Source organism: Somniosus microcephalus, chromosome 9 (assembly GCF_052327205.1).
Source record: "Somniosus microcephalus isolate GS21.2 chromosome 9, FLI_Smic_1.0, whole genome shotgun sequence".
Taxonomy (NCBI): domain Eukaryota; kingdom Metazoa; phylum Chordata; class Chondrichthyes; order Squaliformes; family Somniosidae; genus Somniosus; species Somniosus microcephalus.
The window spans coordinates 60,380,374-60,402,093 of NC_140995.1; the positions used below are offsets into that span (position 1 = coordinate 60,380,374).

The 21,720-nt window shown below is 46.6% G+C and overlaps 2 protein-coding genes across 3 annotated transcripts in view; one reads left to right on the forward strand and one right to left on the reverse strand.

Annotated features, from left to right (window-relative positions):
- Positions 1-2,177, forward strand: part of elp3 (elongator acetyltransferase complex subunit 3) — a 157,986-nt gene extending 155,809 nt beyond the window's left edge. The window contains exon 15 of the mRNA XM_085996640.1: positions 1,096-2,177. Coding sequence (XP_085852766.1) covers positions 1,096-1,172 — 77 coding nt within the window. The 3' untranslated portion in view covers positions 1,173-2,177. The remainder of the gene's footprint in view (positions 1-1,095) is intronic.
- Positions 2,178-11,925: 9,748 nt separating this feature from the next.
- On the reverse strand, positions 11,926-20,195 carry LOC147112410 (serine/threonine-protein kinase PDIK1L-like). Of its 2 annotated transcripts, XM_085996642.1 has the most exons (4): positions 19,203-20,193; positions 16,993-17,209; positions 13,265-13,290; positions 13,015-13,149 (listed from the first exon to the last, which is right to left on the reverse strand). In XM_085996642.1, the coding sequence occupies exons 1-4, from the start codon at positions 19,743-19,745 to the stop codon at positions 13,099-13,101; spliced, it is 837 nt and encodes a 278-aa protein (XP_085852768.1). In that variant the 5' UTR covers positions 19,746-20,193; the 3' UTR covers positions 13,015-13,098. The 2 variants fall into 2 exon arrangements, with proteins under 2 accessions (XP_085852767.1, XP_085852768.1); XM_085996641.1 differs by lacking the exon at positions 13,265-13,290 and having other exon boundaries at positions 11,926-13,149; positions 19,203-20,195.
- Between the last annotated feature and the right edge of the window lie 1,525 nt (positions 20,196-21,720).

Genomic DNA, 21,720 nt, shown 5'->3' on the forward strand with positions numbered 1-21,720 from the left:
TTTTAACCAAATCGCTACACTGTTGCCTTGACCTTTCTCTTTAGATTTCTAAATTTCCCTTCACCTGACCCCTCCCTCCCCCCTTTTTTTTAGTTTAAAGCCGTATTTACAGCCCTAGTTATTCAGTTCACCAGGACGCTGGTCCCAGCCCGGTTTAAGTGGAGCCTGTCCCGATGGAACAGCTCCCTCTTTCCCCAGTAGTGGTGCCAGTGCCCCATGAATTGAAACTCCTTCTTCCCACACCACTCTTTGAGCCACACATTTAACTCTCTGATCTGCTTGACCCTATGCCAATTTGTCCGTGGCTCAGGTAGTAATCCAGAGAACCTTGAGGTTCTGCTTATTAATTTAGACCCCAGCTTCTCAAACTCCCTCAGCAGAACCTCATTCTAAGTTCTACTTATGTCGTTGGTTCCTACATGGACCATGCCAGCTGGATCCTCCCCCTCTCACTTCAAGTTCCTCTCCAGCCACAAGGAGATATCCTTAACCCTGGCACCGGGCAACACAGCCTTCTGGACTCTTTCGCGGCTGCAGAGAATGGTATTTATCCTCCTGACTATACTGTCCCCTACTACTACCACATTCCTTCCTTCTCCCTCCACTTGGATGGCCCCCTGTACCAGTTTGCCCATCCTCCCTGCAGTCCTTTTCCTCATCCATACAGGTAGCAAGTACCTCGTACCTGTTGGACAAGTTCAAGGGCTGAGGCTCCTCCATCATGACATCCTGGGTCCCCATACCTGCCTGACTCACAGTCACACCCTCCTGTTCCTGACCACTGACGAACTCTAAAGTACTACTTAACTTAAAGGGTGTGACTCTCCTGGAACAAAGTGTCCAGGTTAACTCTCCTCCTCCCTGATGCATCGCAATGTCTGTAGCTCGAACTCCAGCTCAACAACTCTGAGCCCAAGTTCCTCGAGATGCAGGCACTTACTGCAGATGTGGTTGCTCGGGATCGCGATGCTCTCCACAAACTCCCACATGCTGCAGTTACGACACACCACCTGCCCTGCCATCTTTAACCTTGTTTTGTGATGAGACTTGTGGTCTCTTCCTGAATTTCTATTCACATGATTTCCTTTGTTTCAGGTGTCGGTACAAGGAACTACTACAGGAAGATTGGTTACGAATTGGAAGGGCCCTACATGGTCAAACATCTGGACTGAGCTCCTTCACTTCCTGGCAGCTGTCGAACAGGATGCTATATGAAAATCCTGACCATAGCAGGCTTTGCTCAATAAACAATGACTTTGCTACGTCGCACCTTACGGGGTCTTACTTTCCAGTTCAGCTTCTGACCCCATCGATCCCGGTCTGCGGAACCACAGATTTCTGTACTGGTTTTGACGAGCAGTGTGGCTTGTCTGCATTGCAAATGAGAACTGAAACTGCTGATTGATTATTGGTTTAACACTCTGTCATGAGGATTGCGATCAGGCTTCACCCTCTGTTGCAATTTTGGGCTGTCCACGTCATAAAAATATACCTCCGGCTCAAGGAGGGATTTGCATTATCACAAGACAATGGTGGATGGAGGCCATTTGGCCCATCGGCCCATCTTACTTCATCCCCCCTCCATTGCAGCATCCAGTTGTTAAATGATTCCAGGGTTTTTGCCTCCACTAGGAGCCCATCCCATGTACGGATCATTCCCTTTGTAATGAAGAGCTTCCTGCCGTTACCATTTACTGGTTTGAAGCTGTGGCCCTTTGTCTGACTTTCTGTTTAGTGCGAAGTAATTTTCTGGCCTTCCCTTTTCTGTACGGTGAACTGCCTTCTGTCCCTCCATAAGATCCTACCCAGGCTGAAAGGCCAAACCTCTCGGTATGCCGATGGGTTGTTTTGTGACCGCTCTAATGGTCAGCACTCCACTAGTTAATGGGTGTCCGGGTAACTCGACAGCAGAAGGCGATTACAGGAGATGGAGTTCAAAACGTTAAACTCCTCAATCAGTTTACAGTTTTATTTTATAAAAACCATGTTACCCCTGCGCCCCACTCCTTTCAGATCAAATGTTCCACTGGATGATGTCGCAGGTTAACTGGTCAATCATCAGTGGAATACTCCATTGAGAACAGGAGAGCCTGCAAAAAATACCATTACAATTGAAAATGTATTTAAAATTTTAAACTTCTAGTTTTAAGAAATTAAACCTGTATTTTGCTCGTCAATGAACAGGGGAGAGTTGTCTATTTTATGGTTTCAAAAAAGAACGATACGTTAAGGTGAAGAATTTTATTACAAAAGGTTTACTTGTATTTCCCTGCATTGTAGTAGTAAACATGCAGGAGACCTCCAAGTGAGTTGGCCTGTAGTAGGAGAGCTGTTGGACTAAAAATTATGGGGTACACAAAGGGACAAGTACCTCTGAACAACAGGACCACTCCCTCCCCCCCCCCCCACTTCCCATCGACATGACTCCTCCCCTGCCCCCCCCCCACTTCCTTCCGACAGGACCCCCCCACCCCCACTTTTCATCGACGGACGCCCCCCCCCCCCACCCCCTTTCTGACCTGAGCCAGGAACAATGGGTAGTGGCTCCAGAATTGATCTGCTGGAGTCCTGTCTACAGGCTCAAGTAGGGTCACTCGTAGATACAGTCAATCTGGAACGTAAAATTGCATAATGGGCTGTAGAGGTGAGTCCACTCTGGACAATCCCACAGCTGAGATTGTAGCTAGACCTGGGACGGTGCAATAAATCTGTGCAAGCATGTCCTGAAACAAGTGTGTAGAATGCGGAGGACTTCTCTCGCACAGTGTGGTTCAACGGCAAAGATCAAGTTTTGCTGCATAACTTTTAAAAAAAGAGAAATTCTGATAAGTTTATGCCAAGATTGCAAATGCAAACTGAATTAAATTTCAGTACTTTTTAATAAAGATTTAACTTTCTTTTGAAAAAATTATTTTTGAGTTGAAATAGTAAAGGGTTCAATTCATTCCCTTTTTGCTTCCCTCAACTCAGATTCCAACTGGCCTCAGCACCGGCCCTGTTGCTGGGGCCAGTGCCGGTGCCATTTGGTTAAAGATCCCACCGGTAATGCTTCTCAAATTAAGGCGGCTGCTCCTTTTAAGCTTTGTTTGCTCTCTGCCTTTAATTGCTTGAATCGTTATTTTCTCTATTTTGCCCATTTCCCTCCAGCTTGCTGCTTGTTGTCTATTAGATTCCAATGATGTTCTTCATGATTGTCTAATTATGTTCAACTAAAATTGCCCCAGATGACCAATGAGAGTTTGCCTGAGCACTTAGTTGTCAAATACATCCTTTTATTAGATAACACGATGTACATTTGTTACCAATGAGGCAATTTGTCCAAGAACTCACACCCAGAACCATTTTATTACAACACAACTGCACCAAAGGGAAACCCATTCATCACAACATTAACTCACTCACTGGAAAACAAAATAACAAGAAAACGTGGGCAGTGAGGAAATGATATAGTGAAGGGAATGTCTTAGTGGCAGGGTGCAAGCTAACAGTGGGAGCCTGTATCAGCTCCTCTCCGCCGCACTCAGCCCCCTCCCTCCCCCTTCACCACCACGCCCAGCCCCCTCCCCGCCGCGCCCAGCCCCCCTTCCCCTCTCCGCCGTGCCCAGCCCCCTCCCTCCCCAAGATTGGGATGGAAAGGTGATTTGAACCTTTCCTCACCATTGAGATTACTTCATGTTCTGAGTTTCTGAGCTTTGTCACATGTTTTAATGTTGACCTTTTCACCTGCAGAAGGTGAACTGACTTGGGGATTATTTTGAAAGGTTTGTTTCTTTAAGAATCCAGAGTGCAGGTACTTTAAGGAGGGCAGGTGATGTGGTCGCAATGAGGAGTTTGGTTACTATTCTGATGTGAAAAGACAAATGTCAAAGCGATGTTACTGTAAAGGACAAAACAGCTTGTTTAAGGTCTGCTATTTTTAACTAGCGTCTGTAACATAGAAAGCCTCTTGTTTTGGGGCTGGATATAGGTTCTCTTTCCCCCCAGCCCCCAACAAAAAATACCTGAATGGCTGAACTTTTTCACTCATTTCTAGAAATGGGTGATAGGGTGTCGGGTTTAATTCCCAATCCTCCAGGATTGTCTTGGAGTTTCCAGGAATTAAAGATTAATCGCCAGGATATGCTGCAAGCAACAACCCAGGAGAAAAATCATAGGGGCGTTACATTTTTTTTTCATTTTCTTTTAACTCTTGTTTAGTAGCTAAGATGGGTGTGTTTGGCGACCAATGGTGGGAGTGTGGGGGTGGGGTGGTTGGAGGTAGGCGGTCATGTGATGACCCCTCCAGGAATGCATCCAACCAGAATTGGCAACCCTATCCTTTCCCTTAGACGGTGCCGCTGGGCTGCCTTCTCCCCGAATGGAATCGAATGTGCGATACGGGCCAGATGCAGATCTATTGGGGTGAATTTTCTCGCCGTTTCTAAACACACCTTCAGACAGAGTTACAGAGGTGGAAAGGGAGAAGTTCTGAGGAAATTCAGGAAATTCACCCCCATTGCCCCATATCCAGCCCGGGCCTGGAGTTCTCAATTCTTCCACTCCCACAGTGGCGCCAAATGATGTGGCTCTGATGGTGTCACTTCCTACTGCTCTCCAGCCCAGTGCTTGGTTATGGTACCATGAGTCAATTGACAGGTTAATACACACCGGCTCTGTCAGACAGCAGCAGAAATCCTTTCAGGTCTTACAAAAAAGAATATTTCTTTTCAGAATTATGTTCCTCTGACTGTGTTGTAATTTCTCTATGGAAAATGCATCAGCTGGTCTGGAAAATGAATTTTCTAAAAGAAACAAGATGCTGCATACAATAATCCTTGACATAAAATACAAACCAGGGCTATTAAGTGCAGATTACACAGTCAGCGGGGGATCGATTGTGTGGATATTCCAGCTGGAGAGCAGCACGCCATGCAATTCTCTCCAGAAAGTTTCAGCAATTTCCACTTCCATTGTTTAGTCTGAATGTCCACAATAGAGAGAGTGAATCACCCATCAATTTACTGGGCCGGTGAGACTGACTCGCATTGTGTGAAGAAACACCCAGATTGGTTTGCTGGTACCTTCAATGGACAAGTGGTTAATTGGTTTCACAGTCATTGAAGAGATGCTGCTTTTTTGCTGATCACTGAAAGCTTTAACCTTCAGTATTAGAGTCAAAAGCAGATGAAATTCTGCAATATAATCTAGTGTACAACATAAAGCATTTGATGGGGGAAAAAATTACAATTTACTTTTCTGCAGTATTTCCCCTTCCCTAACCCTCTAACTGACTCCAAGAAATGTATTGAGTAGGGTAGGTCCAGCTGTTGACAACCTCTGGTGTGTCTGTTCTTTGCTTCCCCCAGTGCAAAATTGCCAGCCCACAATACAAACAACAGAGGATTGTTTGAGGGGCAGCCAGTCCCAGATTCCAAATAGTGCTTAAAATAACAGTGCAAAGAAACCTGACACATAGATCCAGATGTGCAGGTGATAGAACTGACGGTGAATGTAAATCCAGATGTGCAGGTAGAATCATAGAATGGTTGCAGCACAGAAGGTAGCCATTTGGCCTGTCAAGCCCATGCTGGCTCTGCAAGAGCACTTCAGCTAGTCCCACTCCCCTGCCCTTTCCCCGTAGCCCTGCAAATTTCTTTACTTCAGCTATTTATCCAATTCCCTTTTGAAAGCCACGATTGAATCTGAATCTGCCTCCACCCACCTTTCAGGCAGTGCATTCCAGATCATAACCACTCGCTGCGTTAAAAAGTTTTTTCTTACGTCATCTCTGGTTCTTCTGTCAATCATCATAAATCTGTGTTCTCTGGTTCTCGACCCTTCCGCCAATGGGAACAGTTTCTCTCTATCTACTCTATCAAGACCCCTCATGATTTTGAACACCTCTATCAAATCTCCTCTCAAAGGCAAACAACCCCAGCTTCTCCAGTCTATCAATGTAATTGAAATCCCTCATTCCTGCAATCATTCTCGTAAATCTTTTCTGCACCCTCTCTAAGGCCTTCATGTCCTTCTTAAAGTGTGTCCAGAATTGGACACAGTACTCAGTTGGGGCCAAACCAGTGTTTTATACAGGTTTATCAAAATTTCCACATTTTTGTACTCTAGGCCTCTATTTATGAAGCCCAGGATCCCGTAAGCCTTTTTAAACTGCTTTCTCAACCTGCCCTGCCACCTTCAACGATTTGTGCACACAGACCCCCCCCCCCCAGGTCTCTGTTCGTGCAGCCCCCTTCAGGACTGTACCATTTAGTTTATATTGCCTCTCTTCATTCTACCAAAGTATCACTTCACACTTTTCTGCGTTAAATTTCATCAGACACGTGTCCGCCCATTTCACCAGCCTGCCTATGTCTTCCTGAAATCTATCACTCTCCTCCTCACTTCACTATACTTCCAAGTTTTGTCTCATCTGCAAATTTTGAAATTATGTCCTGTACACCCACGTCCAAGTCATTAATATATATCAAGAAAAGTAGTCCTAGAACCGACCCCTGGGGAACACCATTGTATACCTTCCTCCAGTCTGAAAAACAACTGTTTACCACTGTTTCCGATCACTTAGCCAATTCTGTATCCATGCTGCCACTGTTCCTTTTATTTCATGGGCTTCAACTTTGCTGGCAAGCCTATTATGTGGCACTTTGTCCAACACCTTTTGGAAATCCATGTACACTACATCAATTGCATTACCCTCATCAACCCTCTGTTACCTCAAAAGAACTCAATCAAGTTAGTTAAACACAATTTGCCTTTAACAAATCTATGCTGGCTTTCCTTAATTAATCCACACTTGTCCAAGTGACTGTTAATTTTGTCCCCGATTACTGTTTCTAAAAGCTTCCCCAATACTGAGGTTAAACTGACCGGACTGTAGTTGCTGGGTTTATCTTTACACCCTTTTTTGAACAATGGTATAACATTTGCAATTCTCCAGTCCTCTGGCACCACCCCCATATCTGAGGAGGATTGGAATATTATGGCCAGTACCTCTGCAATTTCCTCCCTCAACATCCTAGGATGCATCCCATCTGCTCCTGGTGACTTATCTACCTTAGGTACAGCCAGCCTTTCTAATACCTACTCTATCAATTTTTATCCTATCCAGTATCTCCACTACCTCCTCCTTTACTATGTCTATAGCAGCATCCTCTTCCTTGGCGACAGGTGAATATGGATCCAGATGTGCAGGTGACAGATCTGACAGTGAATATAGACATGACACTTTAGTTGTGTGTGTGGGGGGGGGGGGGGGCGGGGCGGGGCGGGTAGTAGACAGCTACAGAGTTTGGAAGCGCTCTGTCCTCCCATTGGGGAATCAGCCCTTATATTCCTTGAAGTGGGGGTGGCAGGGGAAATAAGCACTGGAGTGTGAGTTTGCTGGGCCAAAATAATTTTTTTTTATTCATTGATGGGATGTGGGCGTCGCTGGCTAGGCCTGCATTTAGTGCCCATCCCTAATTGCCCTTGAGAAGATGGTGGTGAGCTGCCTTCTTGAACCGCTGCAGTCCATATGGTGTAGGTACACCCACAAGGCTGTTAGGAAGGGAGTTCCAGGATTTTGGCCCAGCGACAGTGAAGGAACGGCGATACAGGTCCAAGTCAGGATGCTGTGTGGCTTGGAGGGGAACTTGTAGGTGGTGATGTTCCCCTGCGTCTGCTGCCCTTGTCCTTCTAAGTGGTAGAGGTCACGGGTTTGGAAGGTGCTGTTGAAGGAGCTTTGGCGAGTTGCTGCAGTGCATCTTGTAGATGGTACACACTGCGCCGGTGGTGGAGGGAGTGAATGTTGAAGGTGGTGGATGGAGTGCCAATCAAGCGGGCTGCTTTATCCTGAATGGTGTCGAGCTTCTTGAGTGTTGTTGGAGCTGCACTCATCCAGGCAAGTGGAGAGTATTCCATCACACTCCTGACTTGTGCCTTGTAGATGGTGGAAAGGCTTTGGGGAGTCAGGAGGTGAGACACTCACCACAAAATTCCCAGCCTCTGGCCTGCTCTTGCAGCCACAGCATTTATATGGCTGGTCCAGTTCAGTTTCTGATCAATGGTAACCCCCAGGATGTTGATAGTGGAGGATTCAGCGATGGTAATGCCATTGAATGTCAAGGGCAGATGGTTAGAGTCTCGCTCGTTGGAGATGGTCATTGCCTGGCACTTGTGTGGTGCGAATGTTACTTGCCACTGGTCAGCCCAAGTCTGAATGTTGTCCAGGTCTTGCTGCATATGGACACGGACTGCGTCAGTATCTGACGAGTCTCGAATGGTGCTGAACAGTGTGCAATCATCAGCGAACATCCCCACTTCTGACCTTATGATGGAGGGACTGTCATTGATGAAACAGCTGAAAATGGTTGGGCCAAGGACACTGCCCTGAGGAACTCCTGCAGTGATGTCATGTGATTGAGATGAATGACTTCCAACAACCACAGCCAACTTCCTTTGTGCTAGGTATGATTCCAACCAATGGAGAGTTTTCCCCTTGATTCCCATTGACTTCAGTTTTGCTAGGGCTCCTTGATGCCACACTCGATCAAATGCTGCCTTGATGTCAAGGGCAGTCACTCTCACCTCACCTCTTGAGTTCAGCTCTTTTGTCCATGTTTGGACCAAGGCTGTAATGAGGTCAGGAGCTGAGTGGCCCTGGCGGAACCCAAACTGGGCGTCAGTTAGCAGGTTATTGCTGAGTAAGTGCCGCTTGATAGGACTGTCGACGACACCTTCCATCACTTTGCTGATGATCGAGTGTAGACTGATGGGACGGTAATTGGCCGGGTCGGATTTGTCCTGCTTTTTGTAGACAGGACATACTTGGGCAATTTTCCACATTGCCGGGTAGATGCCAGTGTTGTATCTGTACTGGAACAGCTTGGCTAGGGGCGCAGCTAGTTCTGGAGTACAAGTCTTCAGTACTATTGCTGGAATGTTGTCAGGGCCCATAGCCTTTGCAGTATCCAGTGTCTTCAGCCATTTCTTGACATCACATGGAGTGAATTGAATGGGCTGAAGACTGGCATCCGTGATGCTGGGGACCTCAGGAGGAGGCCGAGATGGATCATCCACTCGGCACTTCAGGCTGAAGATAGTTGCAAATGCTTCAGCCTTGTCTTTTGCACTCACGTGCTGGGCTCCACCATCATTGAGGATGGGGATATTTTTGGAGCCTCCTCCTCCTGTTAACTGTTTAATTGTCCACCACCACTCACGACTGGATGTGGCAGGACTGCAGAGCTTTGATTTGGTCCAATGGTTGTGAGATCGCTTAGCTCTGTCCATCGCATGTTGCTTCCATTGTTTGGCATGCAAGTAGTCCTGTGTTGTAGCCTCACCAGGTTGACACCTCATTTTTCGGTATGCCTGGTGCTGTTCCCGGCATGCTCTCCTGCACTCTTCGTTAAACCAGGGTTGATCTCCCGGCTTGATGGTAATGGTAGAGTGAGGGATATGCCGGGCCATGAGGTTACAGATTGTGGTTGAATACAATTCTGCTGATGGCCCACAGCGCCTCATGAATGCCCAGTTTTGAGTTGCCAGATCTGTTCGAAATCTGTCCCATTTAGCACGGTGGTAGTGCCACACAACACGGTGGAGGGTATCCTCAACATGAAGATGGGACTTCGTCTCCACAAGGACTGTGCGGTGGTCACTTCCACCAATGCTGTCATGGACAGATGCATCTGCAACAGGTAGATTGGTGAGGACGAGATCAAGTAGATTTTTCCCTCTTGTTGGTTCCCTCACCACCTGTCGCAGACCCAGTCTGGCAGCTATGTCCTTTAGGACTCGGCCAGTTGAGGTGCTACCGAGCCACTCTTGGTGATGGACATTGAAGTCCCCCACCCAGAGGACATTTGTGCCCTTGCTACTCTCAGTGCTTCTTCCAATTGGTGTTCAACATGAAGGAGTACTGATTCATCAGCTGAGGGAGGGCGGTAGATGGTAATTAGCAGGAGGTTTCCTTGCCCATGTTTGACTTGATGCCATGAGACCTCATGGGGTCCTGAGTCAATGTTGAGGACTCCCAGGGCTACTCCCTCCCGACTGTATACCACAGTGCCACCACCTCTGGTGGGTCTGTCCTGCCCGTGGGACAGGACATACCCAGGGATGGTGATGTCTGAGACATTGGTTGTATGGTATGATTTGGTAATTATGACTATGTCAGGCTGTTGCTTGACTAGTCTGTGGGACAGCTCTCCCAATTTTGGCACAAGCCCCCAGATGTTGGTAAGGAGGACTTTGCCGTTGTCATTGTCGTTTCCGGTGCCGAGGTCGATGCCGGGTGGTCCGTCCGGTTTTATTCTTATTGTTTTTCGTAGCGGTTGTTTACAACCGAGTGGCTTGCTAGGCCATTTCAGAGGGCATTAAGAGTCAACCACATTGCTGTGGGTCTGGAGTCACATGTAGATCTAAAGGGCCTTAGTGAACCAGATGGGTTTTTGCAACAATCGACAATGGTATCATGGTCGCCATTATTTAAATTCCACCAGCTGCCGTGGTGGGATTTGAACCCATATCCTCGGAGCATTTGACTGAGCCTCTGGCTTACTAGTTCTAGTGACATAACCACTACACCACCACCTCCCCTTCACTCCAGACTTTGTTTAATAGGTCATAGATATCCACACTAGCCAAACTGACTGACTTGAATTTGTATTAAATACTCAGGCACTTCATTCGTCCATTTGATTCATTGGCAATGATAACAAGCTAACCTTGTACCTATTCAAGCCAACCTCTCACTTACAGCCCTCAATTCAAACACCACCTTTGCACAGTATTTCTGTTTCTGTGCAGGATCAGTTGACTTGGAGTGAGCACTCCCTGCATAGTTTTACATGGTATTTACAGCACAGAAACAGGCCAGTCGGCCCAACTGGTCTATGCCGGTGTTTATGCTCCACACAAGCCTCCTCCCACCATTCCTCTAACCTTAACATATCACTCTTCCCACATGTGTTCACATAGTTTTTCCCTTAAATGCATCCATGGTATTCGCCTCAACCACTCCCTGTGGTAGTGAGTTTCACATTCTCACCACTCACTGGGGAAAGATGTTTCTCCTGAATTCCCTATTGGATTTATTAGTGATTCATATTTACAGTCCCTAGTTACTGTGAGAAAGTTATAGAAATAGTACATCTCACATAAAGCAAGAAAGATCTTGCCTTTATATAGCACCTTTCACAACCTCAGGACATCCCAAAGCACTTCACATAAGAGAACGACCAGATAATCTGTTTTAGTGATGTTGGTTGAGGGATAAATATTGGCCCAGACACTGACGAAAACTCCCCTGCTCTTCTTCAAATAGTGCCATGGGATCTTTAATGTTCACCTGAGAGCAGGAATTTTTCAGATTCTGACAACAGGTCCTGTTGACAGCAAAGTCTGAAGGAACACTGAGATTGAATCGTTAATTTGGGAATCCAAGCGGTCTTATTTAACGCATAGATGCTGATATCTAGTTTTTGCTGCTAACCTTTTGTTCTTCATTGAAATTCCAATAGCGAGACTGCTGGACTGTGAGACACGGTGACTCATACAAAGAAAGGGACATACCCACCCAGGGAGGTTAACACGAAATGGCTTTCAGATTGTCACTGGTGATAGAAAAGGAGGCTGTTTTATTTGTTAATGCCTATTCTGTACTCTGGTAGGTGGGGACAACACACACAGGTAGCATTTAACCATTAAAGTCAGTCACAGAACTGCAGATGCAGACTGAAACCCACCAGGACACCTTCCATCAAACCTCAGGAGAATCCCTTGTACCCACTCCAGTAGGGAGACATCCCCCACATCTACCACGCCTTGTGAACCCTGGAATGTTACCGCATGCAAAGTGGTTTCTGTGGGACTCAGCGACTGGGACTGGATGAGACTCTCAAACAGGACTGTCACTCAGCACAGAAAGATCATCATTCCTCAGGCACAAGCTGGAAATGCAGTCAAGTTCCAAAGATGAACAGAGAATGTCCGAAATTACACAGTCCCAGTGAATCCAGGGTAGACAGAATCTGCACGCTGAGAAAAAAAATAATTTAATAGATAAAACTAAAACGCTGCAAATATACAATGTCCGTGAGCATCTGAAAATAGAATGGACACATTAAAAGGGACCCTCTTTCAGAGCCCTATGCCCCCAAACATCGACTCCATTTCTCAGAGTACTGACGGACACTCGCTTTCTAACTTTTCCTGGTTTGCCGTTAACTCCAGAGTCACAAGGCAGACTCGACTAGAATCAACACAGCACAATCAGACCAGAGCGACACAATGCCGGTCCCACCCACCGCCAACTAGATGCCCATCTGGTAATTGGGAGGGCCGAGGGTGGTCCCAGGAAACCTAAATAAACAATGGGCGGAGTGCCCAGTACAGTTGCTGCACTACACTGGGCTGGGACGGAGAGGAACCAGCAGAGCAGACTGGCCCTTTACCAACCCAGTGAAGGATGGCTCTAGCACTGCCATCCTGGTGTACAGTAATGAGCAGCGACTCCCTAACATGGTCCTACGAGCAAGTCACCACCACTTAGCGGGTGAAAATTAAACTCAGCGGGTGGCAAAGAGAGCGAAAGTAGAATTACTGTGCAAAAACCCCATCCACCCTACAAAAAGGACCAACGTGGTCCAAAGTAAACGGACAATTTTACCCCCTCTGTTAAATTGGTGTTCTACTTCTCCGGCAAATAAATATTTGGAAAGTTGCCCTCGAGCCATGAATGCGGACCGATACTGAACATGTGCACCTCAGTTCCGTACATCTCGATTGAAGGTGGCGACACAAGACTTAACATCCAATAGAATACCAGCTGCCTCTAAAACCGAGGCCAGTTCCAATCGCCAAGTCCCTGTGGATACGTTCACTTCGATCTCCCGGTTGAACAGCAGGGAGGGAGAGGTTTGTGTGGTCACCACTACATCTTGGGGGATGGCCTTGCTCCCGAGAACATGACTTGCTCGATTCGAGCCTGTAGACTAAAGGCATCTGGCCGATCCTGGGGGTTAAAGGCCAACATGTCTCGTAGAAGTTTCTGGATATCTTCGTTCAATGCCCTCTTTCTATTCATAGGAATTGGAAGCTCCAGACTGGGATTCTCAATCAACGCCTTGCCCACAGGGACCAAATCACGTCCCTGAGAAAAATACGTACCTGCAACAGCAAGCCCAAACATCCCGGGTTAGATCGGGCAGACGCCATCGGACACCCCTTCGAACTACAGTATTTCATTCACCTCTCCCCTCCTCAGAGAGTTAGGATTGCTCACCTTTTGCTGGTATCTGATGGAGGTTGCTGCAGTTTAATTAGATATTAGTTTTACATCAGCTGGTTGAGTAACTTCAACATTTAAAGAATTCTAGTGTCTTAATTCACAAATGTTGACATTTGCTGTCGGCTCAGCGACAATGCGCTGTTCCCCATTCTGTCAATTTGAAGACACCTAGGGGCAGATTTGAAACTTGCCGTCCGGGTGTAGAACTGACGCTGAGGATGGGCCGCTCTAGAAACCGCCCGATTTTCCTTTTCAGTGGAATTGAATCGGGAGGTTTAAATAACGCGTGGCCAATTCGCATCGCTGATTTTACAACGACGGCAAGTTCAAAAATCAATCTAGTTGGAAACAAGACGAAAAAAACACTTTAAAATCACTCAACAGGAAATCTTTTGTTAAATAAAATACGAACATTTCAAAGTGCAGAAATCTCAGCATCCAGTTGCGGGCCGTTTTCTGGCCAGTCAGCAGGTGTCTCCGAACTGAACTCGGGACATGTTAGTTTTGCAGAAATTGCAGCCCATTTAAGAACACAAGAATTAGGAGCAGGTGTAGGCCATTTGGCCCTTCGAGCCTGCTCTGCCATTCAGTAAGATCATGGCTGGTCTTCTACCTCATCTCCACTTTCCTGCACTATCCCCATATCCTTTGATATTCAAAAAATCTATCGACCTCTGTCTTGAATATACTCAACTACGGAGCTGCCACAGCCCACTGGGGTAGAGAATTCCAAAGATTCACCACCCTCTGAGTGAAGAAATTTTTCCTCATCTCAGTCCTAAATGGTCGACCCCTTATTTTGAGACTGTGACCCCTGGTTCTAGACTCCCCAGCCACGGGAAACATCCTCCCTGCATCTACCCTGTAAAAATTTTGTATGTTTCAATGAGATCACCTCTCATTCCTCTAAACTCCAGAGAATATCAGCCTAGTCTACTCAATCTGTCCTCATAGGAAAATCCCCCCATCCCAGGAACCAGTCTGGTGAACCTTCGTTGCACTCCCTCTATGGGAAGTATATCCTTCCTTAGGCAAGGAGACCAAAACTGTACACAATACTCCAGGAGTGGTCTCACCAGGGCCCTATATAATTGTAGCAAGACAGCTTTACTCTTATATGCAAATCCTCTTGTAATAAAGGCCAACATACCATTTGCTTTCCCAATTACTTGCTGTACCTGCATGTTAACTTTCAGTGATTCGTGTACAAGGACACCCAGGTCCCTCTGAACACCAACATTTCCCAATCTCACACCATTTAAAAAAAAAATACTCTGCTTTTCTATTTTTCCCTACCAAAGTGGATAACTTCACATTTCTCCACATTATATTCCATTTGCCATGTTCTTGCCCACTCACTTAGCTTGTCTATATCACTTGAAGCCTCCTTGCATCCTCCTCACAACTTACAAAGCTGGGTGGGAATGTATCATCAGCAAACTTGGATATATTACATTTGGTCCCCTCATCCAAATCATTGATGTAGATTGTGAATTGCTGAGGCCCAAGGACCGATCCTTGCGGTACCCCACCAGTTACAGCCTGCCAACCAATTTCTACTGCAGACACACAATGGAGTAAAACTGATGGGTTGAAAGGTTTTTTTTTTTTTTTGTTTTGTTTTTTAAAAACTTCATTCCCCCTCCCTCTTCCAAGAAATGGTTTTATAAGAACAATTGTGCATGTGGTTTGAGACTATCACCCACTGAAGGCAAAGCAGGTGAAAAGCAGCAATATTGACAGGATGGCTCGCTGAAAGCACAAGATACCTCACTTCCACCCCTCTGAATAAAGGAGGCAGGAAACCAGGAGCAAATACAACTGAAGATCAGCGTGGACCGGTCAGCAAGGGGTGGGGTCAGACCATTCATTCAGGGACAATTGTTTTGGAACACCTTTGGGGACAGCAGCAAGTTCATCCACTGCTGCTCTTCCTTTGAGCACCTCAGCCACGAGTCAGCAGCCTGCATGTGGATAGTATGTCAGGGCAAGGGCATTTTAATCTGACACTTCTATTAACGCAGAGACCCATAGACAACGCGGGTCAACTGGAGTCAAATTGGTTACAGAAAAGGCATCTCAGGTGACATCTCCATTCCTGGAGGAACCATAAAGAATGGTCATTGCAGCAGGTCAGAGACACAACTATAGACCCATTCGGAAAAGACATCAACCTGCATGTGAGAAAACAACGGGAAGGGCAGTATGCTATGCTGATAGTTCCCCGTTGCTGACACCCAATTCCATGAGTCAAAATCTCCCCATGAATTAATTTCCAGATACCGATTCCATTAAGCATTTATGGATACTTTGAATTTAAGGGAATTCTTGGTAGTCTTCATGTGCAGCTAATGAGCGATCCAGTGAAGCTGTCAGAGGTATCCCCCCGCCTGTGTGACGGACTTCCAGGTATTGGCAGCTCTTGAAAGGTGTTGGGGGAGGCGGTGGGGGAAGAGAGACTGGAATCATAGAAATTTACCACACAGGAGGCCATTCGGCCCATCGTGTCTGTGCCTGACGAAAAAGAGCTATCCAGCCTAATCCCACTTTCCATCTTTTGGTCGGTAGCCTTCTAGGTTACTATGCTTCAAGTGCATATCCAAGCACTTTTTAAATGTGATGAAGGTTTCTGTCCCTACCACCCTTTCAGGCAGTGAGTTCCAGATTCCCACCACCCTCTGGGTGAAAAGATTTCTCCTCAACTCCCCTCGAATGCTTCTATCAATTATTTTTAAATCTATGCCCCCTGGTTATTGACCTCTGAAGGGAAATAGGTCCTTCTTATCCACTCAATCTAGGCCCCTCAATTTTATACATCTCAATTAAATCTCCCCTCATCCAAAGAAAACAACCCCAGCCTATCCAATCTTTCCTCAGCTAAAATTCTCCAGTCCTGCCAACATCCTTGTAAATCTCCTCTGTACCCTCTCTATTGCAATCACATCCTTCCTGTAATGTGGTGACCAGAACTGTACACTAGCTGTGGCCTAACTAGTGTTTTTATACAGTTCTAGCATAACCTCCCTGCTCTTGTATTCTATACTTCAGCTAATAAAGGAAAGTATCCCGTATGCCGCCTTAACCACCTTATCTACTTATCCTGCTACCTTCAGGGATCTATGGACATGCACTCCAAAGTCTCTGTTCCTCTACATTTCACAGTGACCTACCATTTATTGTGTATTCCCTTTCCTGGTTAGCCCTCCCCAAATGCATTACCTCACACTTATCCAGATTGAATTCCATTTGCCACTTTTCTGCCCATCTGACCAGTCCATTGATATCTTCCTGCAGTCTACAGCTTGCTTCCTCACTATCAACCACATGGTCAATTTTTGTATCATCTGCAAACTTCTTAATCATGCCCCCTACACTGAAGTCTAAATCATTGTTATACACTAGACAACATCGGAAAGGAAAAATTCACAGGGCCATGGGGAATGATCGGGGGAGTGGGACTAATTGGATAGCTCTACCAAGGCGCTGGCACAGGCATGATGGGCTGAATGGCCTCCTTCTGTGGTGTAAGATTCTATGATCATGCCTTAGACTCCTATCCCTTCACCTGTAGCACCTGGCCATGGGCTGGGAGGCTGCTCTGCCTGCAATGGCTCTATGGCAGGCGAGTTGGCCAGTCTCTTGTGGATGTGTGGGTCACCGATCAAAGGTGCCTGAAATCTGTAAATGCCACGCCCGCCACCCTGGCATGGACACTTGCTCACCCAGCAGCTCTTTCCTGGACTCAGCATCTCTAAAGGTGATTCTCTCGATCATGGCCCAGAACATGATGCCAAGGGCGAAGATGTCCACTTTGGCAGAGTACTGGCCCTTCCAGAGCTCAGGTGCCATGTAGAAATCAGAGCCGCACGCTGCAGATGCCTGGCACTGGTTCACACTGTCTTTACTGTGGCACATTTTACTCAAACCAAAGTCAGCCACCTGGAAAACAAGAGGAACAACATTTATTGGCCATGGGAGGGGCCAGAGTCAGAGTCAATTGAAGAATAAAGATTTATTTCCAATTTATAAATACCAATTAAATGTAGCTGTTAAATATTATAATCTGTTTTCAACAAGTCCCACTGTAGTCAGCGCAATAGCTCAGAACTTAACTATGTTTCTCAATACTCCAGATATAAAAAGACATTAAGTTTTGTTTTAAATTCATAGCAATTGTAAGTCAGAAAGTAATTTATAAAGGCCGGCAATTTATAAACTGGATTTTACAGTCATTCCTTTTAATGTAAATGCGAGATATGTGATTGGACAATTAATGCTGGAGTGAGAATCAGTGTGCGATTTATTTACCCACTGCTTGTGCTGAGTATCATAGGCAATGACCTATTAAAAGTCAACCAGGTGCCCATTTTTAAAGGGGCACAAAAAATAAAGACTGTAAATTAACAAATTTGAAAGGAAACTTAAATTAAAATTCAATTTCCAGTGGTGATGATGCATTCCAGTCCCTCCGGTGTACACTGGTCCGCTGCTTGTGCTGATGCTGCAAGAGTTGATGTTAGTGCCGGTTTTAAAGAAAGGAGCAGGGCCAGAATAGGCCGGGATGGAAAGTGGGGCTTTCACGACAGGTCTGTAGGTATAGTTCAATGTGGGATTGGGAGCACTAGGGACAGGTCTGTAGGTATAGCTCAATGTGGGATTCTGAGGGCACTAGGGACAGGTATGTAGGTATAGCTCAATGTGGGACTGAGGGCACTCGGGACAGGTCTGTAGGTATAGCTTAATGTGGGTCGGAGGGCACCAGACACAGGTCTGTAGGTATAGCTCAATGTGGGACTGAGGGCACCAGGGACAGGTCTGTAGGTATAGCTCAATGTGGGACTGAGGGCACTAGGGACAGGTCTGTAGGTATAGCTCAATGTGGGATTCTGAGGGCACTCGGGACAGGTCTGTAGGTATAGCTCAATATGGGACTGAGGGCACTCGGGACAGGTCTATAGGTATAGCTCAATGTGGGATTCTGAGCACTAGGGACAGGTCTGTAGGTATAGCTCAATGTGGGACTGAGGGCACTCAGGACAGGTCTGTATGTATAGCTCAATCTGGGATTGGGAGCACTAGGGACAGGTCTGTAGGTATAGCTCAATATGGGACTGAGGGCACTCGGGACAGGTCTGTAGGTATAGCTCAATGTGGGATTCTGAGCACTAGGGACAGGTCTGTCGATGTAGCTCATGGTAGGCTTTGGATGGTGATGGGAGCAATTAAACAGATTTAGTTTCATGGGGGCAAGGTATTTTACACAGGGTGAATGGTTAAAGTTTTTATACCAATGGTTGGAGTATTCCAAGTACAGGCCTTGGCCTGATGGCAAATTTAGATGTAATCAGCAACTCAAACCTAATTGGACAATAGTGATGGGATCAGGTGGTCAGGTTACACGGGGTTATGAAAAGCTAGGGTGGATGACTTGGTTTGTAAATGAGTTCAAGCCCCACACCAGAGACCAGAGCACAAAAATCTAGGCCAACACTCCCGGGGCCGCACCGAGGGAACGCTACACCACCGGGAGGGGCCGTACCGAGGGAGCGCTGCACCGCCCGAGAGGCAAACTTTCTGCCCTCTCGGGTGGATGTAAAAGATCCCATAGCGCTATTCGAAGAACAGGGGAGTGCTCCCCGGTTCCTGGCCAATATTTATCCTTCAACTTGAGATCAGTAACATATTATCTGGTCATTATCACATCGCTGCTTGTGGGAGCTTGCTGTGCACAGGAATGTGCAACAAATGCTGGCCTTGCCCGCACATCCCATGAATACATTTTAAAAAACCTGTCTGCAGCGCTTCCTACATTACAACAGTGACTTGACTTCATTGGCTGTGAAGCGTTTTGGGACGTTCCAAGATCATGAAAGGTGCTGTGTAAATTTGTCTTTAACCTCCTGCGGGAATAAGAACACGCCCATCGCCTCACCTTTAAAACGGGTCCTGTTGGGCTGCTGGCGATGAGGACATTGTCTGGTTTTAGGTCTCGATGGATGATCTGATTCAGGTGCAGGAACGCTACAGCTGCGCTCAGCTGCTGCATGAAGCTGCTGTTCAGCTTAGAGTCAGGGCCTCTGCCCAGCAAGTAGTCATTCATATCCCCCCCATCACAGAACTCCATCACAAACCACAGGAAGTGCAAAGACCGAGGATCAAAGCAGCACTTCCCTTTCAGGCAGGTCTCGATCAGGAGCAAGTGGCTCTCAGATTCCTGTACTCCCTTGATGATCTTTTGGACGGTCTGGTCCTTCTGTAGAATGCACTCGCCCAGCCAGACCACATTCGGGTGCTGCTTCTTCACGCTGTTCAATGCCCAAAACTCCTGCAGAGCCAGTTCCAAGGTTTCAGGAGAGTCACACAACATTTTCTTCATAGCCACTCTGACTCCAGTCTTGCTGATGGCTTCGTAGACAATTCCGTAACTGCCCCGGCCAAGTTCGCGGAGGATCTCATACTTGGAGCCTTCCGCCATCTTAGTCCAGAGGCCCACCGAGGCTACCTGGGCTTCGGTAGCAGGAGAAAGGACTCTCGCTCAAGATTAAACAAGTCAGATCACTGAGACCTCCTGAAATCCAACAACTTTTATTCTGAAGCTCACCCGATAGCCGAACGTATATTCTAGAGAATGGAAATACATGGGTTAATATGAACCCTTCCACCACCATTGGTATCTACAGAGAATTCTGTGCTCCCAGAACAGCCACGTTTTAAAAGACTTCAAATAAGAATCCCTCTACTAAAACCTAGTACAGCATCAGGGGTGTTCAATACACAATATTGTACACTTAAAACTACTCCAAATTTTTAAAAACTATTTCTCCTCTGTCCACCTTCAATTTCCTTATCCTCTTTGTCTTTATTCCAACATACATTTGTCATGAACCCTTCCCTAGTTTTAAAGAGGTTCCACCTGAACCTCATTGCCTTCTCCTGGAGCTCACAACCACTCTAATAATACAATCTCATCCCTGATTGGTTGGGAACCAATGCCAAAGTTTGTTTGTTTGCTCAATAGAGAGCCAGAATATTGAAGGGCCACCCGGGTGTATCATTAGGTTAACAATGTATAACTGAGGGCCTTTTCCATGGATCAATAAGGCTGACACTGGGTTGCCCCAAGGACACCAAACCAGAATCATTACAAGTGCCTCTTTTAGGGCACCACTAATATGGGATGGTCCAATCAAACTAAAGAGAAGCCAAAATAAGCATCAAGTGATACCAAAACAAAAGGATACCTCCTCAACTAAATCAAAATGTTATGATCGATATCTACAAGACACTCTGTGGTTGTGGTTGTTGGAGGCTAATCATCTCAGCCCCAGTACATCACTGAAGGAGTTCCTCAGGGCAGTGTCCCAGGCCCAACCATCTTCAGCTACTTCATCAATGACCTTCCCTCCATCATAAGGCCCAAAAAAGTGGGGATGTTTGCTGATGATTGCACAGTGTTCAGTTCCATTCGCAACTCCTCAGATAATGAAGCATTCTGTGCCCGCATGCAGCAAGACATGGACAATTTTCAGGCTTGGGCTGATAAGTGGCAAGTAACATTTGTGCCAGGCACTGACCATCTCCAACAAGAGTCTTGCCACCTCCCCTTGAGGTTCAACAGGATTACCATTTCCTTCAACAGGATTACCATTATTGAATCCTCCACCACCAATATCCTGGGGGTCACCATTGACCAGAAGCTTAACTGAATCAGCCACATAAATACTGTGGCTACAAAAGCAGGTCAGAGGCTGGGTATTCTGTGGCGAGTGACTCACCTCCTGACTCCCCAAAGTCTTTCCATTATCTACAAGGCACATGTCAGGAGTGTGATGGAATACTCTCCACTTGCCTGGATGAGTGCAGCTCCAACAACACTCAAGAAGCTTGACACCATCCAGGACCAAGCAGCCCGCTTGACCGGCACCCCATCCACCACCTTAAACATTCACTCCCTCCATCACCAGTGCACCGTGGCTGCAGTGTGTACCATCTACAAGATACTCTGCAGCAACTTGTCAAGGCTTCTTCAACAGCACCTCCCAAACCCGCAACCTCTACCATCTAGAAGGACAAGGGCAGCAAGTGCATGGGAACTCCATCGCCTGCAAGTTCCCCTCCAAGTCACAACCATCCTGACTTGGAAATATATCGTCGTTCCTTCATCGTCGCTTGGTCAAAATCCTGGAACTCCCTAACAGCACTGTGGGGGTACCTTCACCTCACGGATTGCAGCAGTTCAAGAAGGTAGCTCACCACCAGCTTCTCAAGGGCAATTAGGTATGGGCAATAAATGCTGGCTTTTGCCAGTGACGCCCACATCCCATGAATGAATTTTTTAAAATACCCTGTGGTGCTCACTGGTCACGGGAGGTCAAGCGTACTGGTGGATGCCGCATGCTCCCTCTCCAAGGCCACCCGGGCATGGACAAGACCGCAGAAGAGAGGCAGTC

Bases quoted from the DNA above. Each gene is read 5' to 3' on its own strand.
- LOC147112410 (XM_085996641.1), bottom strand. From the start codon at position 19,745: ATGGCGGAAGGCTCCAAGTATGAGATCCTCCGCGAACTTGGCCGGGGC. The intron at 17,210-19,202 runs GTGAGGCGATGG...CTTGTTTTCCAG, and splicing joins CAACAGGACCCGTTTTAAAG to GTGGCTGACTTTGGTTTGAG. The intron at 13,150-16,992 runs GTGAGCAAGTGT...TTGCTGTTGCAG, and splicing joins GTCCAGGAAAGAGCTGCTGG to GTACGTATTTTTCTCAGGGA.